Genomic DNA, 25,912 nt, shown 5'->3' on the forward strand with positions numbered 1-25,912 from the left:
ACCCAAAAACCATTCTCATATATGTTGCCTGTTGTCCATGCAGGTGGAATTCATAAAACAGGGGAACCAAAAAAGTCAAGGAAAGGGACTGAATATGAACTCCAGTAGGGGAAGAGAAAAATTTCAATTCTCTACATTGGGATTCACTTTTATTTTTTTAATTTAAATTTTTTTTTTTTTTTTTTTTTTTTTGAGACGAAGTCTCACTCTGTCACCCAGGCTGGAGTGCAGTGGCACGATCTTGGCTCACTGCAACCTCCACCTCCCAGGTTCAAGCAATTCTCCTGCCTCAGCCTCCCAAATAGCTGGGATTATAGACGCCTGCCACCACTCCTGACTAATTTTTGTATTTTTAGAGATGGGGTTTCACCATGTTGGCCAGTCTGGTCTTGAACTCCTGACCTCAGGCGATCCACCCACTTCAGCCTGCCAAAGTGCTGGGATTACAGGCGTGAGCCACTGTGCCCAGCCCCACCTTTATTTTAAAGGAAACACTTCAAAAATCAAGATGATTCCAATAATATGAAGAATTAATATTTTTTTCACGTTTACAATGTGTCAATCACTTAGTAAAGATAAGCCTTGCTGGCCAGGCACAATGACTCACACCTGTAATCCCAGCATTTTGGGAAGCTGAGGCAGGCAGATCACTTGAAGCCAGGAGTTCAAGATCAAGACCAGCCTGTCCAACATAGTGAGACTCCATCTCTACTAAAAATACAAAAATTGGCCAGGGTTTGTGAGGTGCACCTATAGTCCCAGTTATTCTGGAAGCTGAGGTGGGAAGATTGCTTAGGATTGCTTGAGCCCAGGAGGTCAAGGCTGCAGTAAGCTATGATTGCACCACTGCACTCCAACCTGGGTGACAAGAGACCCCATTTCAAAAAAAAAAAAAACAAAACAAGAAAACCTGCAAAAGATAAGCCTTGTCTTTCATGGAACATCACTCTGAACCCTCTGGACAACCCTATGAGGTAGGAACTGTTACTGCCTCCACTTTGCAGACAAGGAAACTGAAGGTTAGCGAGATGAAGCAATTTGCCCAAAGTCATGTGGCCAGTGGGTAGCAGAGTCAGAACTGAGCCTCAGGTATGGGACACCAAGGTCTGAGCTCTCAGATTCCAGGAGGCATTAAAATCACCAAAGGCAGCCGAGCATGTTGGCTCATGCCTGTAATCCCAGCACTTTGGTTTGGAGGCTGAGGTGGGTGGATCACAAGGTCAGGAGTTCGAGACCAGCGTGGCCAACATTGTGAAACCTCGTCTCTACTAAAAGTGAAAAAATTAGCCAGGTGTGGTGGCAGGCGCCTGTAATCCCAGATACTCAGGAGGCTGAGGCAGGAGAAGTGCTTGAACCTGGGAGGCAGAGGTTGCAGTGAGCTGAGATCACGCCACTGCACTCCAGCCTGGGTGACAGAGCAAAACTCGGTCTTGAAAAAAAAAAAAAAAAATCACCAAAAGCACCTACCAAAGATGCAGATTCCTGGGTCTTACCCCAGAACTACAAAATCAAACTCTCCAAGGGTGGGGCCAAGGCATCTCTGTCTTTTCAGGGTGCTTCCCTGGGACTCAGATGTCCATGAGAGTAAAAGATCCTCTCTCTATGCTACACTGTATTGCTTCCAGGATTGTATTGCCACTGCTAGGGAACTCTAAATCCCTCATGGTCTTGGTTTGGTTGACACCAAGAAACAGAGAGAAACTTCAAGCCTTAACCTTTTTTTCCTTTTTTATTTGAGACAGGGTCTTGTTCTGTCACCCAGGGTAGAGTGCAATGGTGTAATCACAGCTCACAGCAGCTTGGACCTCCTGGCCTCAAGTGATCCTCCTACCTCAGCTGCCTGAGTAGCTGGGACCACAGGTGTGTGTGCACCACCATGCCTGGCTGCTTTTAACATTTTTTTGTAGGGACAGGGTCTCACTATGTTGCCCAGGCTGTTCTTAAACTCCTGGGCTCAAGCAATCCTCCCGCCTTGCCTCCTAAAGTGTTGGGATTACAGGCGTGAGCTACCATACCCGGCCTTTAACATATAAATAATTCTGTTTCTTTTCTCTTTTTTTTTTAATTTTGGGACAGAGTATCGCTCTGTCACCCACGTTGGAGTGCAGTGATGCAATCTCCGCTCTCACTGCAAGCTCCATTTCCCTGGTTCAAGAGATTCTCCTGCCTCAGCCTCCCAAGTAGCTGGGATTACAGGCATGCATCACTACACCCAGCTAATTTTTGTATTTTTAGTAGAGACAGGGTTTTACCATGTTGGCCAGGCTGGTCTCAAATTCCTGACCTTACTCATTCATTCATTTGCTCATTCATAACCCCTTCTCTGTCACTCACAGGAAAATTGCCGAACCTATCTGAGTTTCAGTTTCTTCATCTATAAAATGGGGATAATCATTTTATCTACCTGACGGCACTGTTGGGAGAATTAAATCAGATAATTCACTTGAAGTGTTGAAAACAATGCAACCTCAGGTGATCTGCCTGCCTTGGACTCCCAAAGTGCTGGGATTTAAATAATTCTGTTTCTTGGAAGGCCTTGAATTTTTAGGAGGTGATCCTGGAAAGGCTATCCAGGCTGAAATGATCAAAGTGAAATCTAATTAGGCCTCTCAAGCACTTTAGGAGGCAGAGGTAGGCAGATCACCTGAGGTCAGGAGTTCGAGACCAGCCTGGCCAACATGGTGAAACTCTATCTCTACTAAAAATACAAAAATTAGCCGGGTTTAGTGGCGGGTGCCTGTAATCCCAGCTACCCAGGCTGAGGCAGGGAAAACTGCTTGAACCCCGGAGGCAGAGGTTGCAGTGAGCCAAGATTGCACCACTGCACTCTAGCCTGGGCAACAGAGCAAGACTCCGTCTCAAAGAAACAAAACAAAACAAAACAGTTAGGCCTCCCAAAGTCTATGACCTTGTTGTCCCCTCTGCCAGGAAGAACCTGCTGTCTTCTTATCCTCTGTGCTCCCAGCTCCCACTACACCCCCAGCACTGGCTCTTGCTCTTTCAGGTGCATTGGAAACACTCCAGGATTCTGTTAAAAGGAAGATCCCTGGGCTCCACAAAAGGGCTCTGAGGGAGTAGGGTTAAGATGAAGCCTGGACAGGCCGGGTGCGGTGGCTCATGCCTGTAATCCCAGCACTTTGGGAGGCCAAGGCAGGCGAATCACGAGGTCAAGGGATCGAGACCGTCCTGGCCAAAATGGTGAAACCCCATCTCTATTAAAAATATAAAAATTAGGCCGGGTGCGGTGGCTCAAGCCTGTAATCCCAGCACTTTGGGAGGCCGAGACAGGCGGATCACAAGGTCAGGAGATCGAGACCATCCTGGCTAACCCGGTGAAACCTCGTCTCTACTAAAAAATACAAAAAACTAGCCGGGAGAGGTGGCGGGCACCTGTAGTCCCAGCTACTCGGAAGGCTGAGGCAGGAGAATGGCGTGAACCCGGGAGGCGGAGCTTGCAGTGAGCTGAGATCTGGCCACTGCACTCCAGCCTGGGCGACAGAGCCAGACTCCGTCTCAAAAAAAAAAAAAAAAAATATATATATATATATATATATATATATACACACACACACACACATATATATATATACACACACACACACATATATATATATATATATATATAAAAAAAAAAATTAGCCAGGCATGGTGGTGGGCACCTGTAGTCCCAGCTACTCAGGAGGCTGAGGCAGGAGAATCGCTTGAACCTGGGAGGTGGAGGCTGCAGTGAGCCGAGATCATGCCATTGTACTCCAGCCTGGGCAACAGAGCAAGATGCCGTCTCAAAAAAAAAAAAAAAAAAAAAAAAGATGAAGCCTGGGAATCTGCATTTTAACTAGTAGGGCAGATGGTCCACGAACCACATTTTGAATAACACTGATGTTTGCTGATGTTTGTCTCAAGTTGTGTCTCTCTCTGACAGGCTGTGAGCAGCTTGAGGGCAGGGTATGTACTACACTCTCACACCTAATAATATACTGAATGAATGGGTGATGGCTGGCATTTTTTATTAAATGCTTCTTATGGGCGTGGCACTGTTTTATTTTTTATATTTTGTTATTTTATTTTGAGACAGAATCTTGCTCTGTCACCAGAGCAAGTGGTGCAGTGGCACCACCACCGTTCAATGCAGCCCTGACTTTCTGGGTTCAAGCAGTCCTCCCACCTCAGCCTCCTGAGCAGCTGGGACCACAGGCATGTGGCACCACACCCAGCTAACTTCTTTAATTTTGGAGAGTCAGGGTCTCACTGTGTTGGCCAGGCTGGTCTCAAACTCGGGGGATCAAGGGATGCTCCCACCTTGGCCTCCCTCCCAAAGGGCTGGGATTTTAGGCATGAGACACAGCACCCGGTGGCACTGTTTTCAACACTTCAGGTGAATTATTTCATTCTCCCAACAATGCTATAAGGTAGAGAGAATGATTATCCCCATTTTATAGATGAAGAAACTGAAACTAAAGCTCAAAGAAGTTAGGCAATTTTCCTGTGAGTGGCAGAGGAGGAATTATGAATGAGCAAATGAATGAATAAGAGAAGAGAAAATAGCTAGGCACGGTGGCTCACTCCTGTAATCCCAGCACTTTGGGAGGCCGAGACGGGTGGATCACCTGAGGTCAGGAGTTTGAGACCAGCCTGGCTAACACTGTTGGTGAAACCCCATCTCTACTAAAAATACAAAAAAATTAGCTGGGTGTGGTGGTACATGCCTATAATCCCAGCTGCTCGGGAGGCCAAGGTAGGGGAATTGCTTGAACCCAAAGGCGGAGATTGCAGTGAGCCGAGATCGCGCCACTGCACTCCAGCCTGGGCAACGAGAATGAGACTCTGTCTCAGAAAAAAAAAAAAAAAAAAAAAGTGATGACCTAACAGGTGGGCTTTAGGTGACACAGGGAGTAAGATGGGGGCTCAGGTGGCAGGGGAGGGGCAGGAGGTAGCTTCCATACCTTGCAGCCCTCACAAGTGATACAGCGGTAGTGATAACCAGTTGCTTTGTCCCCACACACGACACACTGCTCGTCTTTGTCCAGGTAACTAGGGATATACCCTGGGAGGAAGGAAAGGATGAGGAAGGCAGGCATGGCTTGAAGTCCCAGCAGAGGGGCTCTCACACTTTTCCCCATCCCTCAACTTTTTGTTTCTGGCCCCTCTCCTAGCCCAGTCTCCCTGGTAGAATCCTAGAGAGATGGGAGGTGAACCTGTCCATCCTCTGCCCTAAGAGTATGAAGAATCTCAGTTCTTCTGACTGCCCACTCAGGGCTTTCTTCTTGCTCTATCTACAAGGCAGAGGATGGTGGAGAGGGAAAAATAAATCTCAGCAGCTCACTGGGGATAACACAGCCCCTCAGTCCTTCAGCTCAGGCCCTGATTCTGGTGGGGCCTCAGATGAAAGTATTAGCGGGAGGGAAGAGGCCTTCCTGACCTAATCCACCCTCAAAAGCTGGGCACATCCATCATCACCTTTCTCAGCCCCGGACAAGTCCATCCCAAGCCCTCTAGGAAGTTCCCCCCAGGGAACACAGGAACTACCTTTCCACGTCCAGGTCCGGAGGGAGCCCTGGCTGGGTTTGGTGGGGTCGGGGACGTGGAGAAGGGGCACGCACAGCCAGCCTCACCTGACATGCTGGTTTTCAGGGAACATTGGCCGTTCTTTCTTTTTCGCTTTCCATCTGGTGACCTGGCACTGGATGGGGGCAAAGTGGGCAGAATCACAGAGCAGTCTTCGGGTGGCCCCTTTCTCATCCGAGAGGCTTATACAATCCCCCCCAGGCCTGATTCTTTCCATTTTGTGTCCTCATTCTACCTCCCACCCCCAGGGTCAGCTGACAATGCTTAAAAGGGTCCAGCTATCTGGAATTTGCAGGGGAGAGAGATAAGGGGCTTGGCTGTGGCACAAGCATATTCTAGAGCCCCAACACACACACATTCACCCACCAGAAGACCTGAAGCACCCACAATCCGCAGGACATCCTTATCTTTCAGTACACAACAAATACGCTGGAAGAATTCTCAGGATATGCTTAAAGCTATGTAACCTTTAGAACACACACATACATATGCAACATAACACTGGCGCAGATGAATAACCATGCAGCTTTCACTACAAACCCACGGATGGTGAGTATGTCACCAGGGCTGACATATCTGTGAAATTTTCAGGGCATTCTTAAATGTGCTATACAACCTCTAGGATATGGCCTGGTGTTACACAACACTCTGCACAGGCACCTCACAAAACCACCCTCATCCCGCCAGTGTGCACGTGTTGCTTGAGCTCCAGGTCATACACACATGCTAAATAACCCACAGCAATGGAAAACACTAGAGTCACCCCCTGCACAGCCTCCATTTAACAGAGCAGCAAACTGAGACCCTACGTGTGCCTGGTGACACCAAGAGCTGAAGTCAGAGCCAGGACTGAGCCCCTCTGTGCAAGGTATTATTAGCAACCCTCAGCCACTGCACATATATGTTGCCAGGCTCTCCACATACATGTTACATAACCTCAGTGCACACAGGTTACATAAACCCTCTACATGCATGCAAGGATTGTATAAGCTCCCGCACCCACCCTGTGTGTGGCATGTTGCAGGCCCCTTCCTCCTGGAGCCGGATGCAGCTCCCAACACACTGACACAGTGACCTTGGCCAGGGTCACAGTCACAGACAGTTCTGTGCTCCACGCCCCCTGGGGATTACTCCCATCTACTTCCTACGAGGCTGAAAGGTCAGGTCTCCCTCACGCCTTCCAGAAGGTTGGGTGCAGGGGAACTCAGGCCACCTAGGTCCCAGTTGAGCTGGCAGCTTCACGAGTTACCACCAGACTCACAGCCTCTGAGTGCAGTCCTAGAGATAGCCACAAGGTGGCGCATAGACATGGGGGAGGGGAAGGCAATGGGGGAGGGGCTGCAGTCTTAGGGGACTAAGAACTGGCATTCCTGCCTTTCTCCAAGCCTTAGGAGCAGACTCTTGCAGACCCACAGAAGCCTAAGCTGGGAGACACAGGGGCTGCAAGTGACAGCCACACAGCTACAGGCCAGATCGTCCTCAGAGTCCTTCCTGGGGTGAGGCTTTGGGGAAGGGGGGCTATCCCATGCCCTGCCCAGCTGTGAGTTCCATCTACTTCCTCTACCCTCCAGGGACCCAGTTGTGGGCCTTAGGGCTTTGCCTGGCCAGGCCTCTGGCTTCCTGGCTCGGGATCTGATCTCCTAGGAAACAGTCAGCCACACTGCTCCCCGGAGCACCCCTACCCCCACCCTCTCCTTGGCCATAGGCACAGGCTGTACCCAGCTCCCAGGGCACCGTGCCAACTGGGACAAAGCTCTGTGCCACTTGGAGCTGATGGAAAAGGCAGAGACCCTCTGGGCTCCTCCAGGGCAATGCAGATCATAGGTAACCATCCCTTGGTGTATGTGCAAGGCTGACAACTCACCCACGTGGAAGCAAAACCGTCATGGTTTTGCACTTTCTGGGAGGAGCCCCATCGCAGTGCCCGCCCTTGACCATGAACAAGGAAGAGCTTGTGGGGCTCCCAATAGATTCCAAATATAAGCGTGGGCTGTGACCAATAGTTACTGGTGCATGTGCCCTGAAATGTCATACTATGTGAACCACAGCCTGTGGAAAACGCACTTGTGGTCAGATAGTAAATGGGCTGGCAGGGAGGGGAGGAAAATGGCAAGGCTGTTTGGATCCCACATGCTCAAGGTGAAGGCAGCAATGGTGGAGGGGACGTTGGGGGCATCTGAGACTGCCCAGCACTGTCTAGGGAAGGGCCCCTTATGTGCTCCCTGTAATTTGCTCTGTATCACTCCGACTTCAAAATGAGCATCTCTCAATCCAAGTGCCTGTCACACCTGAACTTGACCTCATCTGCCAGACAGAGGTAGGCAGAAGGCTTGCTGGCCTCATGTCCATCCCACAGAGGAGCTTAACGGCGGTGCCTAAAGGACAGCTCAGCCAGGTGCCCATGCCTGCTGCTTAGGAGCTGGCATGACCTAGTTGCTGAACCCATTACCTGTTCTCCTCTGGGTCCGACCCACACTCCACCTTGCTTGGCTTCTGTTCCATTCACTTCAATTCCATCCAGGATGCCCTCCAGCACGCCAAGAGACTGGGGTGGGCACACTGGCCCCCCCGGCACGCCCACAGGCCACCCACCCCCTGCCACCCAGGCCCTAGGGCACAGCACCCATGATACCCGCCTCAACACTTGGCCTTTCACACCATGCCCTGCGCCCCCAGGGGGGCGGGCGGTGGGAGGGGCCAGGGAGTGGCAGGTGGGAGGGCTGGGGCAAGCTGGGTCTGTGGGTCCCGGGCTGTGGGCTGGGTGAGTAGCTTCGGAGTCTTGTCCTGTCCAGAGATCCCTGTGGGCAGAAGAGAGAGGCAGTGGTAAGAAGGTGTCACGGTGGGAAGGTGGGTAGGATCCCTCTGGTGGTAACATTTGGGGCTTTGAGGACCCATAACAAGATAGCAGGGGGCAGGAAGGGCAAGCGTAGAGAGGGGACCAGGATAATCCCTTAGATCACAGGTACAGCAGGCGAGATCGGAGATCCTCCTCCTAAGCCCCAGACATGGGAAGGAATGGAGGGAGAGAATGAGATCACTCACGTACTAGGTAATATGTCTCAGTCTTCATATTCAGACAAATGCCTGGCCCTTAATGAGCATCTATTAAACACTAGCTATTGTTACCACCCCTCTAGACAAGTTTTCCTGAAATTCCTCTGTATTATAGGGCCAAGAGGGGACCAGAGGCAAGCAGTTTTCAGCACAGGCAGGGTGGGACATAGAGTGGCACGCAGTGAGCGTGAATGCCCATCTTTGTGCCTTAATAGAGAGAAATGTTGAAAACTGTGGGGAACTGACCTGCCATGCTGCCGGCCAAGTTCTGATCCCCAGCTCTGGCCCCTCAGGGACTCCAGAGCTTCCCACACAAGCTCTTGAATCCCACTTCCCAGGCCGAGGACCAGACTTCTCAGTTGGTTTAGCTGAGCTGCTATCAACCAGGATGGCAAGGGAGAAAGGAAAGGAAACTAACACATGTTAACTGCAGAGATAATCTGTGCCCTCCAGAGTGGGAAGGAGAACTTCACAGATGAGGAAACTGAGTCTCAGACAGTTTGATCATTCACTCAAGTTCACACAGCTAGTAAGCAGGTGGCTGTCAGATAAGCCTCATGGCCTGGCCCAAATGCTAGCCTTGTTCTGCTACCTGGAGTCCAGGGCAGTGCCAAGCTGGGCCCACCATTCCCACGTCCCACGGCATTGCACCTCTGACCCTGGGCTGCAGACCTGTGGCTTACTGTCTGTGTGCATACAGGCAGGTGTGGCAGGTAGGAGGGGGACAAAGGGTACAGCTCCCTGACATATGACCTCAACCTCTGTCACGTGGCTGCTGCATATGAGACCTCACCCCTAGGCCCCCTGGCCCCAACCCCAGGAGCTGATAAGGAGCCAGGGTGGGAAGAGAGGCGGGGAGATAAGTCAGCAGATTGGGCAGGGCCAGCAGCACGATGGGGCCTCTGCACCCAGGCAAGCCGGTGGTGTGGACAGCATGGGCATTGCACAGAAAAGTGGTCTGTTCTGCCTCTGATACCCACCCCAGACCAGGACTGGGCACGGGGGGCTGGACAGGAGACTGGGGTGGGGGGGCGTGAGCAGGGAGCCTTAGCCCAGGGAGCCATCAAGAAAGTAGGTCAAGTTTTTCTTGGCTTGTGGAGAAATTCCTGTTATAAATTTATAATGGCGTAGCCAGCCCTAAGGGGTGGAGGTTGGGGAGGAGAAGGAGTGGGTGGGGAAGCCCAGGGGCTGGGCACTGGAGCCTAATGCTCTCAGCCAGACAGTGAGGGGCAGGGGGCGAGGGCCGCTGCAGGGGTTGGGCTGGACAATAGAGGACGATCTTCTGACTCCACATCCAGCGAGGCTGCCTGCATATGTCTGTCTGTCTGTCTGTGTCTGAATGTCTCTCTCTCTCTGGGTCTGGGTGTCTCTGTCTCCCCCCCAGGCTGTGCCTCGGTGCTTGGCACACCCTGGCTGTGGTGCTGCCCCCGCCTGTCTCCTGCCCGCCTGGCACACTGCCACCACTTGTTTACAGAAGCTGGAAAAATCCACTCGCCAGCCGGAGGCCCAAGCGCCCCCGGGGAGGGGAGGAGGCAGGCACAGGAGTGGGCATGCTGAGAGAGGGGCAGCCCCGGGTAGCAGGCCCTGGGGGTAGCCAAGGAGGACCAGTGTGTGCAGGAATGAGCATTGGCTGCTGTGGGCTGGGCTGGGCAGGGAACACCAGCAGCAACCACATGGCATGGGCAGCTCCTGCTCCAGGCCAGGGCTCCTGAGGGCCCCCTCCCCCAGGCCCCTGCCACTTACCAGTTGCTACATTGCAGAACTGGGGCAGTGCCAACCTAAGCCACCATGTTTATTTCCCCTTCCCTCTCTCCTGCCCAGCCTTAACTCCAAATGTGTCTGCGTACTGCCAAGGGCCTGCACGTGCCCGCTGGGGGGAGGGGCGGGCTTGCTTTCTGCCCCACCCCTCTGTGGAACTGAATGGTGCCCTGGTGCTGGTCAGTGCGGCCCAGGCTACAGTCAGCCCCTGGTAGTGGGCAGAGGAGCAAGGTGCTGTCCTTGCTGCCTCGGGCACCCTCACTGGGTACCCAGCAAGAGGCTGGAACCCCTGGGGACTCCTTGGCATCTCTCCAGGGACACACTTGGGCCTTTGGGGTGATACAGAGGCAAGGCAGAGGGCCCAGCATGCGGGAAGACACACATCGGGGAGACACACACCACGTGAGGCTGTGTTAGCAGTGGGCAGAAAAAGGTCAGCGGGTAAGGGGCATGGGGCAGGGGTACCCACAATGAAGGGCAGCCTCTCTCCCCTCCTCCAGAGTCCAGCTTAACTCCTCAAACTCCTTCCCGGCACCTCCTCTGCAGAGGTGAGGGAGGCCCCACCCCAAGGAGGCTGAGGGGGCGGAGCTATGGGGTTCTGTGCCCAGGCTGGACAGCAGGACAGCAAGACCCACCTGTCGGCTGGCCTGGCCACCCACACCCTCCTTGTGAGATGAGAGCTGCTGGGTGGCAGTGTAGGCAAAGTGCCCGCGGAGGGGGAAGCATTTCATTAAGCTTAAGTGCTTCTGCCATGGGGGGACAGGGACACAGGGCCAATGCGGCATCCACAGGCGCCCCGCCAGGTTCCCACTGCCGGGCCGTCCCACTCTGCAGTCCTGTGGATCTGAGGACACCCCCAAAGGACTCCTGGAGCTGCCAGAGGGGAGTTTCTGTCCCCAGGATCTAACCCCAACACTATCCGCATTAACCCTCCTGCGTATCTGCTCTGGGCTTTGGCCCCACCTTTCTGGGGCCCCTGAACTTTGTCCTTAGTGCTCTGAAGAAAGCCCAGCCCTCCTTGCCAGCTACAGGGACAGTACATGCAGGGTGGCTTAGAAAAGGGTAGAAAGACGAGAGGAGGGGTAAAAAGGCTGATGGGGGAAAGAGGGAAGAAGGGAGGAGGGGGAAGAACAAAGAAATGGGACAGGGCTGGGGTAGAGCTAGGGGTGACAAGGCAATAGAGGGAGAGGAAGAAAGGGGAGCCAGAGATGGGGGATGGGGAAAAGGGATGAGGTAGAAAGGAGGACAGATAAAGGGAGGAGAGACACATGAAGGAGGGGAGACAAAGAGAGAAAGGTAACAAAGAAAGATGGGTGGGGGGGCTTCGTACCCTAAGTCCCACCCCATGCAGGCTGGGGGGAGGGGGGCGTAGGAATGGTTTCCACGGTGACAGCTGGTTGTTGGTGGCCTGGCATGTGGGCTATTAATAGTGCTGTGGGTAGGTTCACACCTCCCTCTCCCCTTCCCCTCTGCCTGCTGCTAGGGTGGGGGGAGATCCCTCCCCCACCACCCACTCCTGATCACCCAGCCTCCCACCATGGGAGCCAGGAACAGCGATGCTGAGGGGCCAGGGTGGCCGCTGTGGCCCAGACACATAAATGGGCATGCATGGGCACAGACATCTGTGGGTAGCACTGCCCCCCATGCCAACATGGGCACCACGGGCAGCCACCCACACCAAGGGTCCCTGGGAGTCTGTGGTGGTGGCAGTGCTGCAGCAGCGACATGTGCCCCCACGATGAGGGGCAGAGGCCTCTCTAGGACTGAGACTCCCTCTCCTTTCCCATACCCCCTGTTCTGTTCTCAGGTATGGATTGAGCAGGGCTGCCCCACCCAACTCTCTGTTATCCTAGTGCCAGGAAGGAGAGGAGGAGTGAAGGCGGGAAGGAAGGTACTATTTGGCAGGTGTGATGTGGCAGAGGAGTACACACAGACTCAGGGCCCCAGCCTGGCAGGCATGGGGGAGACGGGAGGAGGGGAGGCAGCACCCCTTGGTGAGCTCTCACTGGGCCCCCAGGAGACAGGTCTGGAGCTGGGGGGCAGTGACTCATCACCTAGCCACTGTGGGACCTTACAGGCTAGAGAATGGGAGATGGGGTGGGGATCCTCATAAGGGGGAGATTGGTTACTTAAACAAAGGATCCTCCCCACCCCACCCCAAAAGAATATAACAGGAAACCCCCCCTGCAGGTCAGAGACAGAAAGACATAAACAGCAGCCTTGACTTGGGCCAGATGCCCAGTATTAACATCAAAGACTGTGCTTCCCACCCGGCTCCCCCACAGCCTCACCCACCTGCTGCTCTCCTCTCCCTCCTCCTGCCTGGACCAGCTCCAGCCAGGCATCAAGGTGGGTGCCCAGGTCTGGAGGTCTCCTCCCAGGTCACATCCATCCCCCATGACCACTGGTGGGTGGTCACGCCCACACCCATACTGGAGAACTCAGCCCCTCCTTATCAGCCCACAGAACTTCACGCCCCCCAGCCCAATTCCCCTCAGGAGCGGAGGCAGGAGATCCAAGTAGCCAAGAAAGCAGAAGCAGGAGCACCCCCAAGCTGGGCAAGGCACATTCTCCCCACCCTCCCCCAGCAGCCAGTGGGTAATTGGAGCTGGGAGCTGGGGCAGCTGAATGCTGGAGGCATGAATGTCACGGGGCCAAGGCACTTGCTGCAGATGGCACCATGGGCACAAGGCTTGGGGTCCTCCCTCCTCACTCCCTCGTCTAAGGCAGTAGAGGAAGTTGCCTGCAAGCCTTGAGGAGCATGGCCCAGGAGGGGAGGGAATGGTGGAGAGGGCAAGAAAGGCAGGGATGTTCTCCCAGGCACCCCAGAGGCAGGAGCTAGCCCCTACCCAAGCAGAACTGGCAGAGACAGAGAGAGAGAGACAGAGACAGAGATAGAGAGACAGGGAGAGAAATCGAGGAGGGAGGGAATAGGAAGGAGGGAGGAAGGGGGAGGGAAGAGAGAAAGATTGAGTGTGTGTGTGTGAGAGAGAGAGGGAGGGAGAGAAGGAGGGAGAGAGGGGGGAGGGGGAAAGAGAGGGACAGGGAAGAGGAAGGGAGGGAGGGAGGGAGGGAGAGAGAGAGGGAGGGGGAGAGAGAGAGAGGGAGAGGGAGGGAGAGAGTGCGCGCGTGAATGCAGCTGAGTCTCCGGCACACACACGGACACGTGCAGACACACACACTCACCCCGCATGCGCAGAGCCACAGGGCTCTGGGTACCGTTCCAGGAGATATTCAGAGCCCTCCCCAGCCCACACATGCACAAAAACACTCTCACATGGATGCGTGCACAACACACCCACTCACTGATGTGTACAAAAATGCCGAAAGACACCAAAGCCTTGGTTCCCCTGTTCCCCCACCCCCTTGCCTGGTAAAAGAGAAAAAGAAACAGGCAGCTGGGGCTCTGGGAGCCAAGAGCAGATCTCTTCCTTAGAAGAGGAAGAGAGAAGGAGGAGGAGGTGGGCCAGGGGCTTGGTTCAATCATTCTGCTCTTGGCCACTGCTGAGGGGCATGGCTGTGCCTTTGGTACCAACCTTTAACGCCCACCCCCAAAACAGGGAAGCAAGGATAGTATTTCCTGCGCACCAGTAACACCCATCTTGCTTCCCTTGTCTACCAAGCAAACTTCTGACCCTCCCTCTGGACCACTCACACAATGGCACACCAGAGTGAGGTCCCTATGACCCCAGCTTTGGCCTGCCAAATGACACTAAGGTGCAGCCACATGTGCCCCCACCACACACCAGCCCCAGATGCTTCAGTGAGAGACTGAGAACTGTCTCTGGTTCCAGGCAGCATATGTATGCCCCACCCTGGCATGTGCCAGGCTCTGGGAAGAAAGGAGAATCCACAGGCATTGCTCACCATGCCAGGATGCAACATGGATTGAACACAGGGGTCATCCCACCTTGTGTTATTTGCTCTCACCCTGAGTGAGACAGGAACCATTGTCTCTAGATAATGAAAACCTAGGCCCAAAGTCATACAACTAGTGAACGTCAAAAGCCAGGCCTCCCAACTCCCAGTCAGTGATATTCCCACCATGGTCATGCTTGCCTCCCTCCCCAAGAGACACAGAAGTTCTCCAAAGTCCCCTAGACACCTTTGCAGCAATGAGAACTAAAGTTGGGTTTTTTTTTGAGAGGATATGTGTGTGGGGGGGGTCTCACTCTGTTGTTCAGGCTAGAGTTCAGTGGCACAATCACAGCTCACCGCAGCCTCAACCTTCCAGGCTTAAGTGATCCTCCGGCCTCAGCCTCCCAAGTAGCTGGTAACACAGGCATGCGCCACCACGCCTGGCTAATTTTTAAGTTTTTTTAGAGATGGGGGTCTCACTATGTTGATCAGGCTGATCATGAACTACTGGCCTCAAGTGATCCTCCTGCCTTGGTCTCCCAAAATATTGGGATTACAGGCATGAGCCACTGCACCCGGCCGAGAACTAGAGTTGAGATTGGTTCCCACTCCAAAGGCTTCCCGTCACCCCTACAGGGTATCCTCCCATTGTCCTTGCTTCACCTTGAAGGGCAGGGCTAAATAAAAGGGGTTTGGATGGGGGATCCTGATCACCAGACTCACAAAGGGAAAGAGGCAACCTAGGACAGATGCTGCATCTCAAAGTGCTGTGCCCACCACACTGGTCCTTACTCAGTGCCTCAGTTTCTCTCTGCCACCACCTTTCACACTAAGTACCACTCCATGGGGGTGGAGGGGAATCTGGCGCCTATCAGCCACGGCTGGGTCCTGGTTGACCAATGCTGGGCTCCCAGGAGGGAGGAAGGGCACTGCCTCCTCTTCGAGTCCACACATGAGAAAGAGAGGGGACAGCTTTCCCTGTTCTCTCTCTCCCACCCCCAGAGCTCAGACTCTGAACAGAGATGCAGTGATGCCCAGAGATTTATGCAGGTGCCCCTAGCTGGTGGGGCGTGTCCCAGGCTGAGGGGCCAAGTGCTCCTTGTCAGCTGAAGGGCGAGGGTGAAAGGAAGGTGGGGCAGAGGGGCCTGCCTTGGGCTCTTTCCCATACACTCATTCCAGGTTGCAAAAATTTGTCTGGGAGGAAAAGATTACATGAGGGTGAGAAGGCTGGAAATTGGAGACCCACTGCCCCAGGCCCCAGTCTCACTGATGTCTAGGAGATCCAATTCTCCACCAAGCTACTGTAAGAAATCTGGGAGACCCCAGGCCCACAGCTTCCTTCATCCATCACAATTGCTCACATATACAGTTTGTTATGAACTAGGCACTTTTAAAAACATTTTTTCCTCAAAAAAGCTAAATGAGGTAGATATGATCATCCCCAATTTACAGATAAGGCAACGGGGAAGTTATATCACTTGCTCAAAGTCACACAACCAGCGAGTGACAGAGCTGGGATTCAGACCCAGGCAGTCCAGGTCAATCATGACCATCATCATCGTCATCATCATCCCTGCTCTTAGCTGTGATGGCATATCACCTGCTTGAGAAATAATGCCTTGTTCTTTCTTTTTTCTTTTCTTTTTTTTTTTTTTTTGAGACGGAGTCTCACTCTGTTGCCCAGGCTGTAGTACGGTGGTACAATCTCAGCTCACTGCAACCTCCACCTCCCGGGTTCAAGCAATTCTCCTGCCTCAGTCTCCTGAGTAGCTGGGATTACAGGAGCCCACCACCATGCCCAACTAATTTTGTATTTTTAGTAGAGATGGGGTTTTCACCATCTTGGTCAGGCTGGTCTTGAACTCCTGACCTCAGGTGATCCGCCTGCCTTGGCCTCCCAGTGTGCTGGGATTACAGGTGTGAGCCACTGTGCCCAGCCCAATGCCTTGTTCTTTCATCCAGCTGTATGTTCCCTGAGAGCAAGCCTCAGTCCTTCCCCTCTGTAGCTGCCCTGTGGGTGCCTCCACCTCCAAATAGGCCAAGGCTAGAGGGGGGCATGGTGAGAAGTGCTTGGTGCCCCTGGGCTCTGTGTGTCCTACCCCAGTTCCCCCTCCTCAAATTCCCTCTCCGGAAGAGGTACCCCTTCTAGGCTGGAACCTGCACTCATGGGTGGGAGGGCCTCGCTTAGCACACACTTAGTCTGGGCAGCTGTGCCCTCAGAACCAGGCCCTGAGGCTGGGCAAAGAGGACACAGCTGTTGGGTATCTCTGAGGTGGGCCTCAGCTGCCAGGGGTGTGGAGAAAGGCCATTGTGAGCCCTGCAGTGGACCCAACTCAGCAGGGTCCTGCCAGCTCCCCCACTGCCCATGGGGGCGGTTCTTTTCCAGCTTGGGCCAGTGTTGGGGGCTTGCTTAAGAGCTGCTAGCTGGCTGCAGCCTGCACCCTGAGGGTGCCCACAGAACTGGTGTCTCCAGACATGCAGGCCCGAGGGGTCGGCATGGGCAGTGGCTGACCCCCCCTCTCTTCCCCCATTCCCAGCCCCTAAAACTTGCTGGCCACAGCTGCAGCACTAAGGAAGTGCAGGAAGTCCTGAGCAGCCAGCTGAGCCCCCCGCCCCCCACCCCAACCTCAAGCTGACCCCAGAGGCTGCTCAGGGGGGGCCGAGGGGCGGAGCTTGGGTATTAACAACTGGAAAAGTATGAAGAACATTGCTGCCAGTCCCCAGCTCTGAGACAAGGACAGGGGTAGACGGGGGGTAGCGACAGGGTGAGAGAGAGTTACAGACTGGCAGAGAAAAAAGGAGAGAGGGAGGGAGAATCAGACACTGCAAGACAGAACAACAGAAAGAGAGACAGCGTTAGAGAGAAATTCCAAGTCAAAAATACACATCACTCATACAGACACTCACTAGCCGATGGCCTCTTAAGGAAAGCTTCCAAGTTTGGACAGGAGGGTCCAGGTGGGAAAAAGGGCCAGACTCAAGGTGGGACACAGGAACTCAGCTGGGGGTGACTGACTGTTCCCAGGAAAGGCCCAGGCAAATGACTCAGAGCAGGGGCAGTTAGACACCCCAGAGCTTTTAGGGTAGGGAGAAGAGCAGCTCTCCCCTCCCCCAGCAGTCAAGAGAATCCCAGTTTCTAGAAGTCACTGGATACTGCTTTGAGCCCATGACTCGGCCCTCTGGAACCCCCCTGAACCCACTGTCTTTGCTCTTGTTTCTCTGTCCCTCTAAAAGAAAGAAAGAAAAAAAAGAAAAAAAAAAAGCCCATTCCCGCACAGTGGCTGAGCCTAGAGAAAAAAGGGAGGAGGAAGCTGAAGGGGAAAAGTCTGTGATTGTGTGCATCTAAGTGTGTGCTTGGCTGCACAGGCTCCAGTTGTGTGCATCTGGGGTTGTGTGGACACGACTGTTGGTGTGGACCTGCAACTGTGGGGACCTGGGCCTCATGAACTCGTTCTGTACCTTAGTTCAGGGGACCATGTGCAAATGAGTGCACCTGTGTCTGCAGGTTCCACAGTCAATCAACTCACAAGTATTTACAGAGCAGCCCTTGTGCTAGGCTCTGGGTGGCATCCAGAGCTCTTTAAGTGATTCTCCCAGGTCTCTAAGAGCTCACTGTCTAGTAGGGTGGTATCTCAAGCGATAGAGACCAAGAACATGTCATTAGGAATGCAGGCTTTGCACCATTACGCAGGAACACCTTTTCATACAGCCAAATTTAATATTCTTGGGAGCAAGGGTTTTGTTGCCTGCTGAACCTCAGAGTTCCACAGTAAGAGTCCAGGAAAATACTTGTTGCTAAGTTGTGTATACATGTGTTCATGTGTAACTGTGTTTGCATGTGACTGAGTGATAGCGACTGTCACGGCAAGCAATGATGTCTGTGTGACTGGGCTCATGCGAGCACGTGTGTGCCTGTGAGTGACAGGGTCTTTTGTAATTGTGCGGCTGTGTGCAATTGCTCTGTGTGCATGCATGCATGTGACAGTGACTTTTTATGTGTGGGTGACAGCAACTCCTCCTTGCCCCAGTGTGTGACAGCATCTCCGTGTGACCCTGTGTGTGGGTGGGTATGTGCATGGGTCGGTCCCCATGCTCTTGGTCTCCCGTGGGTATATCCCACCCCTCTGAGCTCCACGGTGCAGCAGCAACCTGCCTCTTCCCTTGTCCCCATGTGGGTGTGTCCAGTAGCTCCTGTCCTTGAGTCCGCCTGGGTGTCCCTGGGTGTGCATGTGGCTGTCTGTGTGGACATATCTCTGTGTCTGCATGTCACTTTTGCTTCCCCCCCCTCATTTTGGACAACAGCCCCCTTCATCCCCTCCCCCTCCTGGAGCCAAAGGCAGCACTGAGGGGCAGGCTCCCACCTCACTGTCTTTCCTTCTGTGTCCCCCACCCCCACCCCTGGAACGGTGGTTCTTTCAATTGCCCCTGTCATCCCCCAGGCCTTTCTTTCACGCTGGACAAGGGAGGGCCCCACATGCAGAAGGGGCACCAGAGACACGTTGCAAGAGGAGGGAAACAAGGTGGGGTACACAAACAGGTCCATTTCTCCCTGTCCTCCCCAGCCAGCAACTCTCCTAATCATCTAGGCACCATCAAGTACACCCCCTCCACACACACATTCCCCCCAACAGCCGCGTTTTTGCAATTAGGAGTGTTGCAACCAGACAGCCATGCTCAACTGGGAGGCGGGTGAAGCGAGGGGGGGAACTTCCCTCTCCCAGGACCCGTGCAAGCCCACCACCGCCACCGCACTCATACTGCCCTCCGCAGCTGGAGGCAGCTTTGCAAAGGCCACTCGGCCTCAGAGGCTAGGGGTGGGGGCTGGGGGGGGCAGGCCTCCGGCGCACCGTAAACAAACCGCGGCGCGGCGGGCGGGGGGAGCTCCGGCGGCCGGCAACGGGGCCCGGCCCGGGAATGCGCAGCAGACTGGCCGGACAGAGGCCGGGCGGGCCCTCGAGGGGGAGGCTCGGACGCCATCTCCGCCTGCGAACCCCGGGGCCCACCGACCTCCTACAACACCTCCCTTCCCCAGGGCGTCAGTTGACGCTCCCGGGCTCGTGACAGGGTCACTGGGGTGCCGGGAAAGGCTGAGGCTGGCAGCGGCCACCCCCTGGGCGCCCCCAGCCCGCCTGGGAGCTGGCCACTGAGCCCCGCGGCTTTGCATAATCAATCGCAAGGCATTTGCATATTAATGCCCTCGCTCCCTCCTCCTTACCTCGGCGTGGCGCGCTGGACCGGGCTGGGCAGCGACGCGGGGGTCTCAGCGCCCCGTGCTGGGGGCGTCCATGGGGGGCCGGTGGGGCCCGGGCCGCCCGCCTCCTGCGCCCGGGTGTGAGTGCGAGTGAGCGCGGGGGGGGCGGGGGGCGAGTGTGGCGGCCCCGCGGCTCCTCCGGCAGAGGCGGCGGCCGCTCTGGCTCCTCCCTCCCCCGCCCCGCTCCGGCTGGGGCTCGGGCTCGGCGCGCCCGGCCGGCTCGCGGCTGCTCCCTGCAGGCCGCTTCGCCGCCGCCCGCCCCCGCCCCCGCCCCCCGCCCCCTGCCGCGCCCCGGGACCCCCGCCAGAGGCCCGGCCGCCCCTCGGCCGCTTCTGCCCCGCCCCGCTCTGACTCGCCCTCCCCCGCCCGGGCGGCTCCCGCAGGAGTGGGTACTTGGTGACATATTTTGGAAAAGATGTCATTAAAAAATAGCCTTTGCTTGCCGGGAGAATTGGGGGGTTTTCGGGTGTGCACCGTGGGGGTGGAGGAGGAAGTATCGACTAGCCACCTGCACCTTATACATCGGGGAGAAAGTCTAAACACCAAACGCTTGCAGGTGTAGAGTTTGTTTGGGTGTTCGGGTCCCTTCTCCGCCAGTAACTCACTGTGTGACCTTGACAAATCGCCACTGCTGTCGGGGGCAGAGCTTCCTCAAGCTTCAGGTGCGAAGGCTGGGCAGGTGACCCCTGATGTCCTTTTAACTTCAATCATCTTACGTTTTTAATCCTTGTGGGGGCTCATTCCCCGTTACCTCCCTCCCCTCTCATTTCTAACATCAATACCGATCCACTGCCTCCCCTTTCCAACGTCACCCTTCTCCATATAGGCTCTTTCTATTCTCTGTCACCAGCCATTTCCCCAACAATCTGCTCCCTCTCCTGCACTAGGGAGGGGACAAGAGCTGCCATACCCCCTCAATTCCTAGCTCCCCGGTGGTGGTATTTCCCCCCATGTTTGCTCCCACGAAAATCCAAATGGTACCAGAGTCAACCTAAGGAAGACGGTGGGCTGCGTACAAATGGACCCCCTAACCCAACCCAAAGGAGAGGTCTCCACCATGCCAGCCCCACCCCCAGCACACACATACACACACCACACACCTGCATTCATGGACATAAAACCAACCCAGTGACGCCAGAGCACCTTTCATCTCAGGATCTCCTAGCGCCAGGCTGAGCCCTAATTACCCCAGCACCCCCCTGGCCCCGCCGGTTCCCCTGCTGTCATTAGCCCAGTTTTACCAGCGGGGGCCACAGCCTTCCCACGGCTCTCAGGGTGGGGCTCTGGCTACACAGTCTGCTCTTGGGGAGGGGTGCATATGTGTATGTGAGTGTGTGTGTGTTACGGGGAGCTGCTCGGCTAATCGCCCAGTTTATACTGGGCAGAATCACTTGGTGAATGTGGGATTCTGACCCACAGCTTACCCAAGTTGGGTTGCCCTTGCTTATGTCTTAGTCTCAGCCACTTGCATCCTCAGTGCTGTTGGAACCACTTCTTTCACAGGGGGTACTGGAGTTTGTAATGCTTGACGGAGGGGAGGTTACCTCTCTTGGGGTCCCTGGAACTATGGAGATGAGAAAAGCAACTGGGATGAAACCTATAGCGTGCAGAGTGCAGTGGTGGTGTTGAGGGCATGCCATGGGTGAAGGGAGCCTGTGGTGTGCAGTGGCAGCTGTAATGGGGAATTGAGGCTGCAGTGTGCGGAGCCTCCATGCAGTAAGCGAACTTGTGTTCAGTCTGGGCTCACAGGAGACAAGCAACAGCTGCAGTGTGAGGCAGGAGGCTGCAGCGTGCAGAGTCAGTGCAGTGAGCGGAATGAGGTGCACTGAGGGTGGCTGTCTGCCAGTGGATGCCACCTTCTCAGTGATCAGTTTTGGCCGGAACCCTGGGGAGCAAGGCTGCAGTGTGTAGTGCTCAGGGTCTGTACTCTACCCTGTATGGAACTAGTCCCTTGGGATTGGGCTGCTCAAGGAGCTGGGAGGGAATCCCACTGCATGAGACACATTTACACTCTGCACCATAAAGGCAGAACTAGGAGGCAGTGGGGAGGGCCAGCAGTAATCTGGATCAGGGCAGGAGTGATGGGGTCCAGAGGGGGAGGAGGAAGGTGCTATGGTTTTGTCTCCCTTCCATTCTGGCTTTCTCCACCATATCTCTCTTTGATGCAAGGCCCTATAGTGTTGGGTGGGGAAGACTTTCTGAAATCCTAAACCCAGAGTCATAGAAAATGAAGTGCCTCCTGATCCACTTTTTTTTTTCCCTGAGGGGCAGAGTGGGGCACTCAAAGACAAGGATTTACCAGTCCCATCTTCTCCTTTTTTTTATTTGAGAAAGAGTCTCACTCGGTCTCCCAGGCTGGAGTGCAGTGGCATGATCTTGGCTCACTGCAAGCTCCGCCTCCCGGGTTCATGCCTCAGCCTCCCGAATAGCTGGGACTACAGGCACCCGCCACCACGCCCAGCTAATTTTTTGTATTTTTTTTTTTTTTAGTAGAGAGGGGGTTTCACTGTGTTGGCCAGGATGGTCCCGATCTCCTGACCTCGTGATCCACCCGCCTCAGCCTCCCAAAGTGCTAGGATTACAGGTGTGAGCCACCGTGCCCGGCCCCATCTTCTCCTTTTTAAAATGTATTATTATTATTATTATTATTATTATTATTATTATTATTATTTGAGACAGAGTCTTACTCTTTTGCCCAGGCTGAAGTGCAGTGGTACAATCTTGGCTCACTGCAACCTCTACCTCCTGGGTTCAAGGGATTTTCATGTCCCAGCCTCCCAAATAGCTGGGATTGTAGGCATGTGCTAGCATGCCCAGCTAATTTTTGTTTTTTTGTTTTGTTTTGTTTTGTTTTGTTGGTAGAGACGGGGTTTCACCATGTTGGCCAGGCTAGTCTTGAACTCCTGCCCTCAAGTGCTCCTCCTGCCTTGGCCTCCCAAAATGCTGGGATTACAGGCATGAGCCACTGTCCCCGGCCACCCCCATCTTCTCTTTACCTCTTTTTCTTGGGTTCCCAGTATGGACTGGTGACAGATCTGGGCAGGGCAAAGTGAAGGGCACACTGCCTTCAAAGCAGGTCTCTCCTCAGGTGCCAGGATCCAGCCCAGGTCTGAGCTTAGAGACACTGTCCTTGTGTTGCCTCGTTCGTCCTCCCACCCCACCCACCCTGCCCACCGATTTCTTGAAGCTGCTAGCTCTTCTCAGATTCAGTTCATCCTCAGCTCCTGTTCCGTCCTTGTCATGGAAACCCCCCACCAGGGCTGTCCCCTTCCATTCCCCACCCCTGCTTCAGAGCTTTCCCCGAATCTATGGGGAGGGTAGGGGTGGCATGAATAAGGATGGATAGACCCTCCAAGGGGATATGTCTGATGGCCCCTCCAGCTGAGATTTCCGTTGCTAAGGAGGTAGCAGGAACAGCCTGTTCTCTGGGCTCTCATCAGAACAACCAGCCCAGGCCCCTCCCTCTCTCCCTCCGTCTCTCCTCCCTTCCTTCCAGACTGTTGCTAGGAAGCACCCCAAGATTTCTTGAGGATACGACCCCTAGGAACCAAGGTATCCAGATATTTTTCTGAAGAGGTTTTTTTCAAAGTCTGACAGCTAAAACTCCACACAGCATCCTCTACCCCTGCTCAAAAGCCTTACACATCTCTAGCAGTTCGGGGAAACAGGAGACAGCCACCATGGAACAAGCTCTGTGGCCTGGACCTCAGTAAATCCCCTCCTCTATCTCATCTTGACCTCCTGGACCCTAGGTTGGCAAGTGATGACATGTCCAGCATATACCTCTAGACTCTGCAGACAGAGCTGAACTTATTGGGGGTGCTCTGGAAAGACAGCAGAGGAAACTGAGGTACTACCAGCCAAGAGAACTCAAAGCTCAGATGTTTCTCCCTCCTAGGGGTTTCCCAATCATAAAGAGTGGTGCAAATGGAGGAAAGAAAGTTGGAGAGCAGGCTGGGCAAGGTGGCTGACATCACCAGTACTTTGGGAGGCTGAGGTGGGAGGATCTCTTCAGGTCAGGAGTTCAAGACCATTCTGGGCAGCATAGTGAGACCCCCATCTCAAAAAAAAAAAAAACCCCACAAATTATCCGGGTGTTGTGGTGCGGACTGTCAGTCCTGGCTACTTGGGAGGCTGAGGCAGAAGATGAGAGATTGGCAAATTAGCAATTACCCTGGTAAGAGAAAGTAGCCACTTAATTCTCCCCTTTGTCCCATCAGGTGCTCTTGCTATAGGTCACAAAAGAGGGAGCCAGGGAAGGGATCAGGCCTGGCTGAGCCTTGCTTTTGGTAGCTGAAATGAGAAATGGAAAAAGAAGCTGACACTTTTTCCAGGCTGTCTTCCAGGGTTTCTCCTACTTTTATTCATTAATCTGACTTTTTTTTTTTTTTTTTTTTTAATGGAGTCTCGCTCTGTTGCCCAGGCTGGAGTGTAGTGGCACAATCTTGGCTCACTGAAAGCTCACCTCCCGGGTTCACGCCATTCTCCTGCCTCAGTCTCCCGAGTAGCTGGGACTACAGGCGCCCACCACAACGCCCGGCTAATTTTTGTATTTTTAGTAGAGATGGGCTTTCACCGTGTTAGCCAGGATGGTCTTGATCCCCTGACCTTGTGATCTGCACACCTCAGCCTCCCAAAGTGCTAGAATTACAGGCGTGAGCCACCGCACCCAGCCTGACACTTTTTTTTTTAAAGCATTTAATATGTGCCAAGTATTAGATTCCCCAAATGCTCCCAGCTTCTGGTTTCACTTTCCCTTAGAGTCTTTGCCAACAGGAGAGAGGAGAGGAGGGGGAGCAGGGAAGTCTCCTTTACCATCAGAGTTTGGGGCTTACTTTTCTGCAGCTCTCCCCCTCCAGTTAAAGGAGGGGATAGGGCAGTATGATATGGAAGCCAAAAGTATGAAGCAGAGCACCTCTCAGGGCCTGGAGGGAGGGGCCCTACAAAGGAAATGGCAGGCTGGCCTCCCTTCCCAGCCACTGTCCGGTCTGGGCCTCAGGATCACAGCACCTCTCTTCTCTGTGCTGGGAGTATGGAGGGGGAAGGCATCCTCCACGGTGTTAGAGGGGAAGCTATTCCAAGAGTTGATTCAAATTCTGCCTTTCACTCTCCTGGGGCAGCGGGAAGACAGAGACAGGCAACTGCGGGGGATCCAGGGGTTGTCCCTGAGTCCCTGAGGTGCAGCCACCTTACAGGCCTCTTTCCCATCGTCCCCTCCCCCAGATAGACAGAAAGCAGGGATTTTGATGTGGTGACTGGTATGAGGAGGAAGCTGGTTTGGAGCCAGCTGTGTATCAGTGTGTGGGAGTGACTGTCTTTCTTTTCCCATCCACCTGCTGCCATGGTGGGGGGACCCAGGCAAGCTTCCAGAGGAAAATGTTCCACTTAAGGAAAAGGAATGACTCAGTTTCCCTATGGAGAGAAGGGAAGCTGACACCCTCTGTGCCTTGTATGCTTACCAACGATTTTGGTGTTTCTGGGTTTTTGGGTCTGGACTCTTGCCACTTTTCTTTATACTGTTTTCTAGCCTAGATAGATAAGGAATGTTCCCTTCCCCTTGGGTACCCAGAACCCTGTTCCTCGCCACCTCTTACCCCACTCTGGCCTAGCTGCTTTTCTGACACTTCTCCAGGGTTGCCATGTCACTCTGACTCGTTGACTTCCACCTGCCCCTCTTCTCTCTTTAGCCAAGGTAGCCAACAAGATGAAGAAAGAGGTTGGGGCTCGGGACTAGGAGGCCAGAGGTGGGAGCTCAGCCCCTGTCCCTGTTGAGAGGAAATGAACAGCAAAAGAAAGTGGGGTAAGTAGGACGGGGCTTTGAGATGGGCTGGGGGGGCTATTTTTTTTTTTTTTTAAGGCAGAATTTCGCTCTTGTTGCCCAGGTTGGAGTGCAATGGTGCAATCTCGGCCTACCGCAACTTCTGCCTCCTGGGTTCAAGCAATTCTCCTACCTCCGCCTCCCGAGCAGCTGGGATTACAGGCATGCGCCACCATGCCCGGCTAATTTTGTATTTTTAGTAGATACGGTTTCTCCATGTTGGTCAGGCTGGTCTCGAACTCCCAACCCCAGGTGATCTGCCTGCCTTGGCCTCCCTAAGTGCTGGGATTACAGGCGTGAGCTACTGCGCCTGGCTGGGGGGCTATTTATTTGTACACCCAAAGGAAATGTTAGCATCTCTCTTCACCCTTTGGAGGATTATCATGGGGTCCTGTGCTTGCAGTGAGCCAGAGAGCCCAAGGGGGTCCCTAGGAAGATATTGTGGTGTGGAAGGAAGAGGTGGTATAGGAAAGGCTGCCTCTGATGTTTACAGACTAGAGAGGCAGGGAGGTCAAAAGGGATAAATTAAAAATGGTCCTTGCCCAGAACTAAGGGAGCCCTTGTACATAGGAGTCCAGCCTTTGGGGAAACCTTGCCAAGCCTAGAGA

General features: G+C 54.1%; 1 protein-coding gene across 1 annotated transcript in view; it reads right to left on the reverse strand.

Moving 5' to 3' along the window:
• Window positions 1-19,656, reverse strand: part of THRA (thyroid hormone receptor alpha) — a 31,132-nt gene extending 11,476 nt beyond the window's left edge. Inside the window, exons 1-4 of the mRNA XM_008012807.3 lie at window positions 19,451-19,656; window positions 8,015-8,363; window positions 5,613-5,680; window positions 4,944-5,044 (exon numbers count right to left, since the gene is read on the reverse strand). Of these exons, the coding sequence (XP_008010998.1) occupies window positions 4,944-5,044; window positions 5,613-5,680; window positions 8,015-8,067 (222 nt within the window). The 5' untranslated portion in view covers window positions 8,068-8,363; window positions 19,451-19,656. The remainder of the gene's footprint in view (window positions 1-4,943; window positions 5,045-5,612; window positions 5,681-8,014; window positions 8,364-19,450) is intronic.
• Window positions 19,657-25,912: the final 6,256 nt, after the last annotated feature.

The sequence above is a fragment of the Chlorocebus sabaeus genome, chromosome 16 (genome assembly GCF_047675955.1).
Source record: "Chlorocebus sabaeus isolate Y175 chromosome 16, mChlSab1.0.hap1, whole genome shotgun sequence".
NCBI classification, from domain to species: domain Eukaryota; kingdom Metazoa; phylum Chordata; class Mammalia; order Primates; family Cercopithecidae; genus Chlorocebus; species Chlorocebus sabaeus.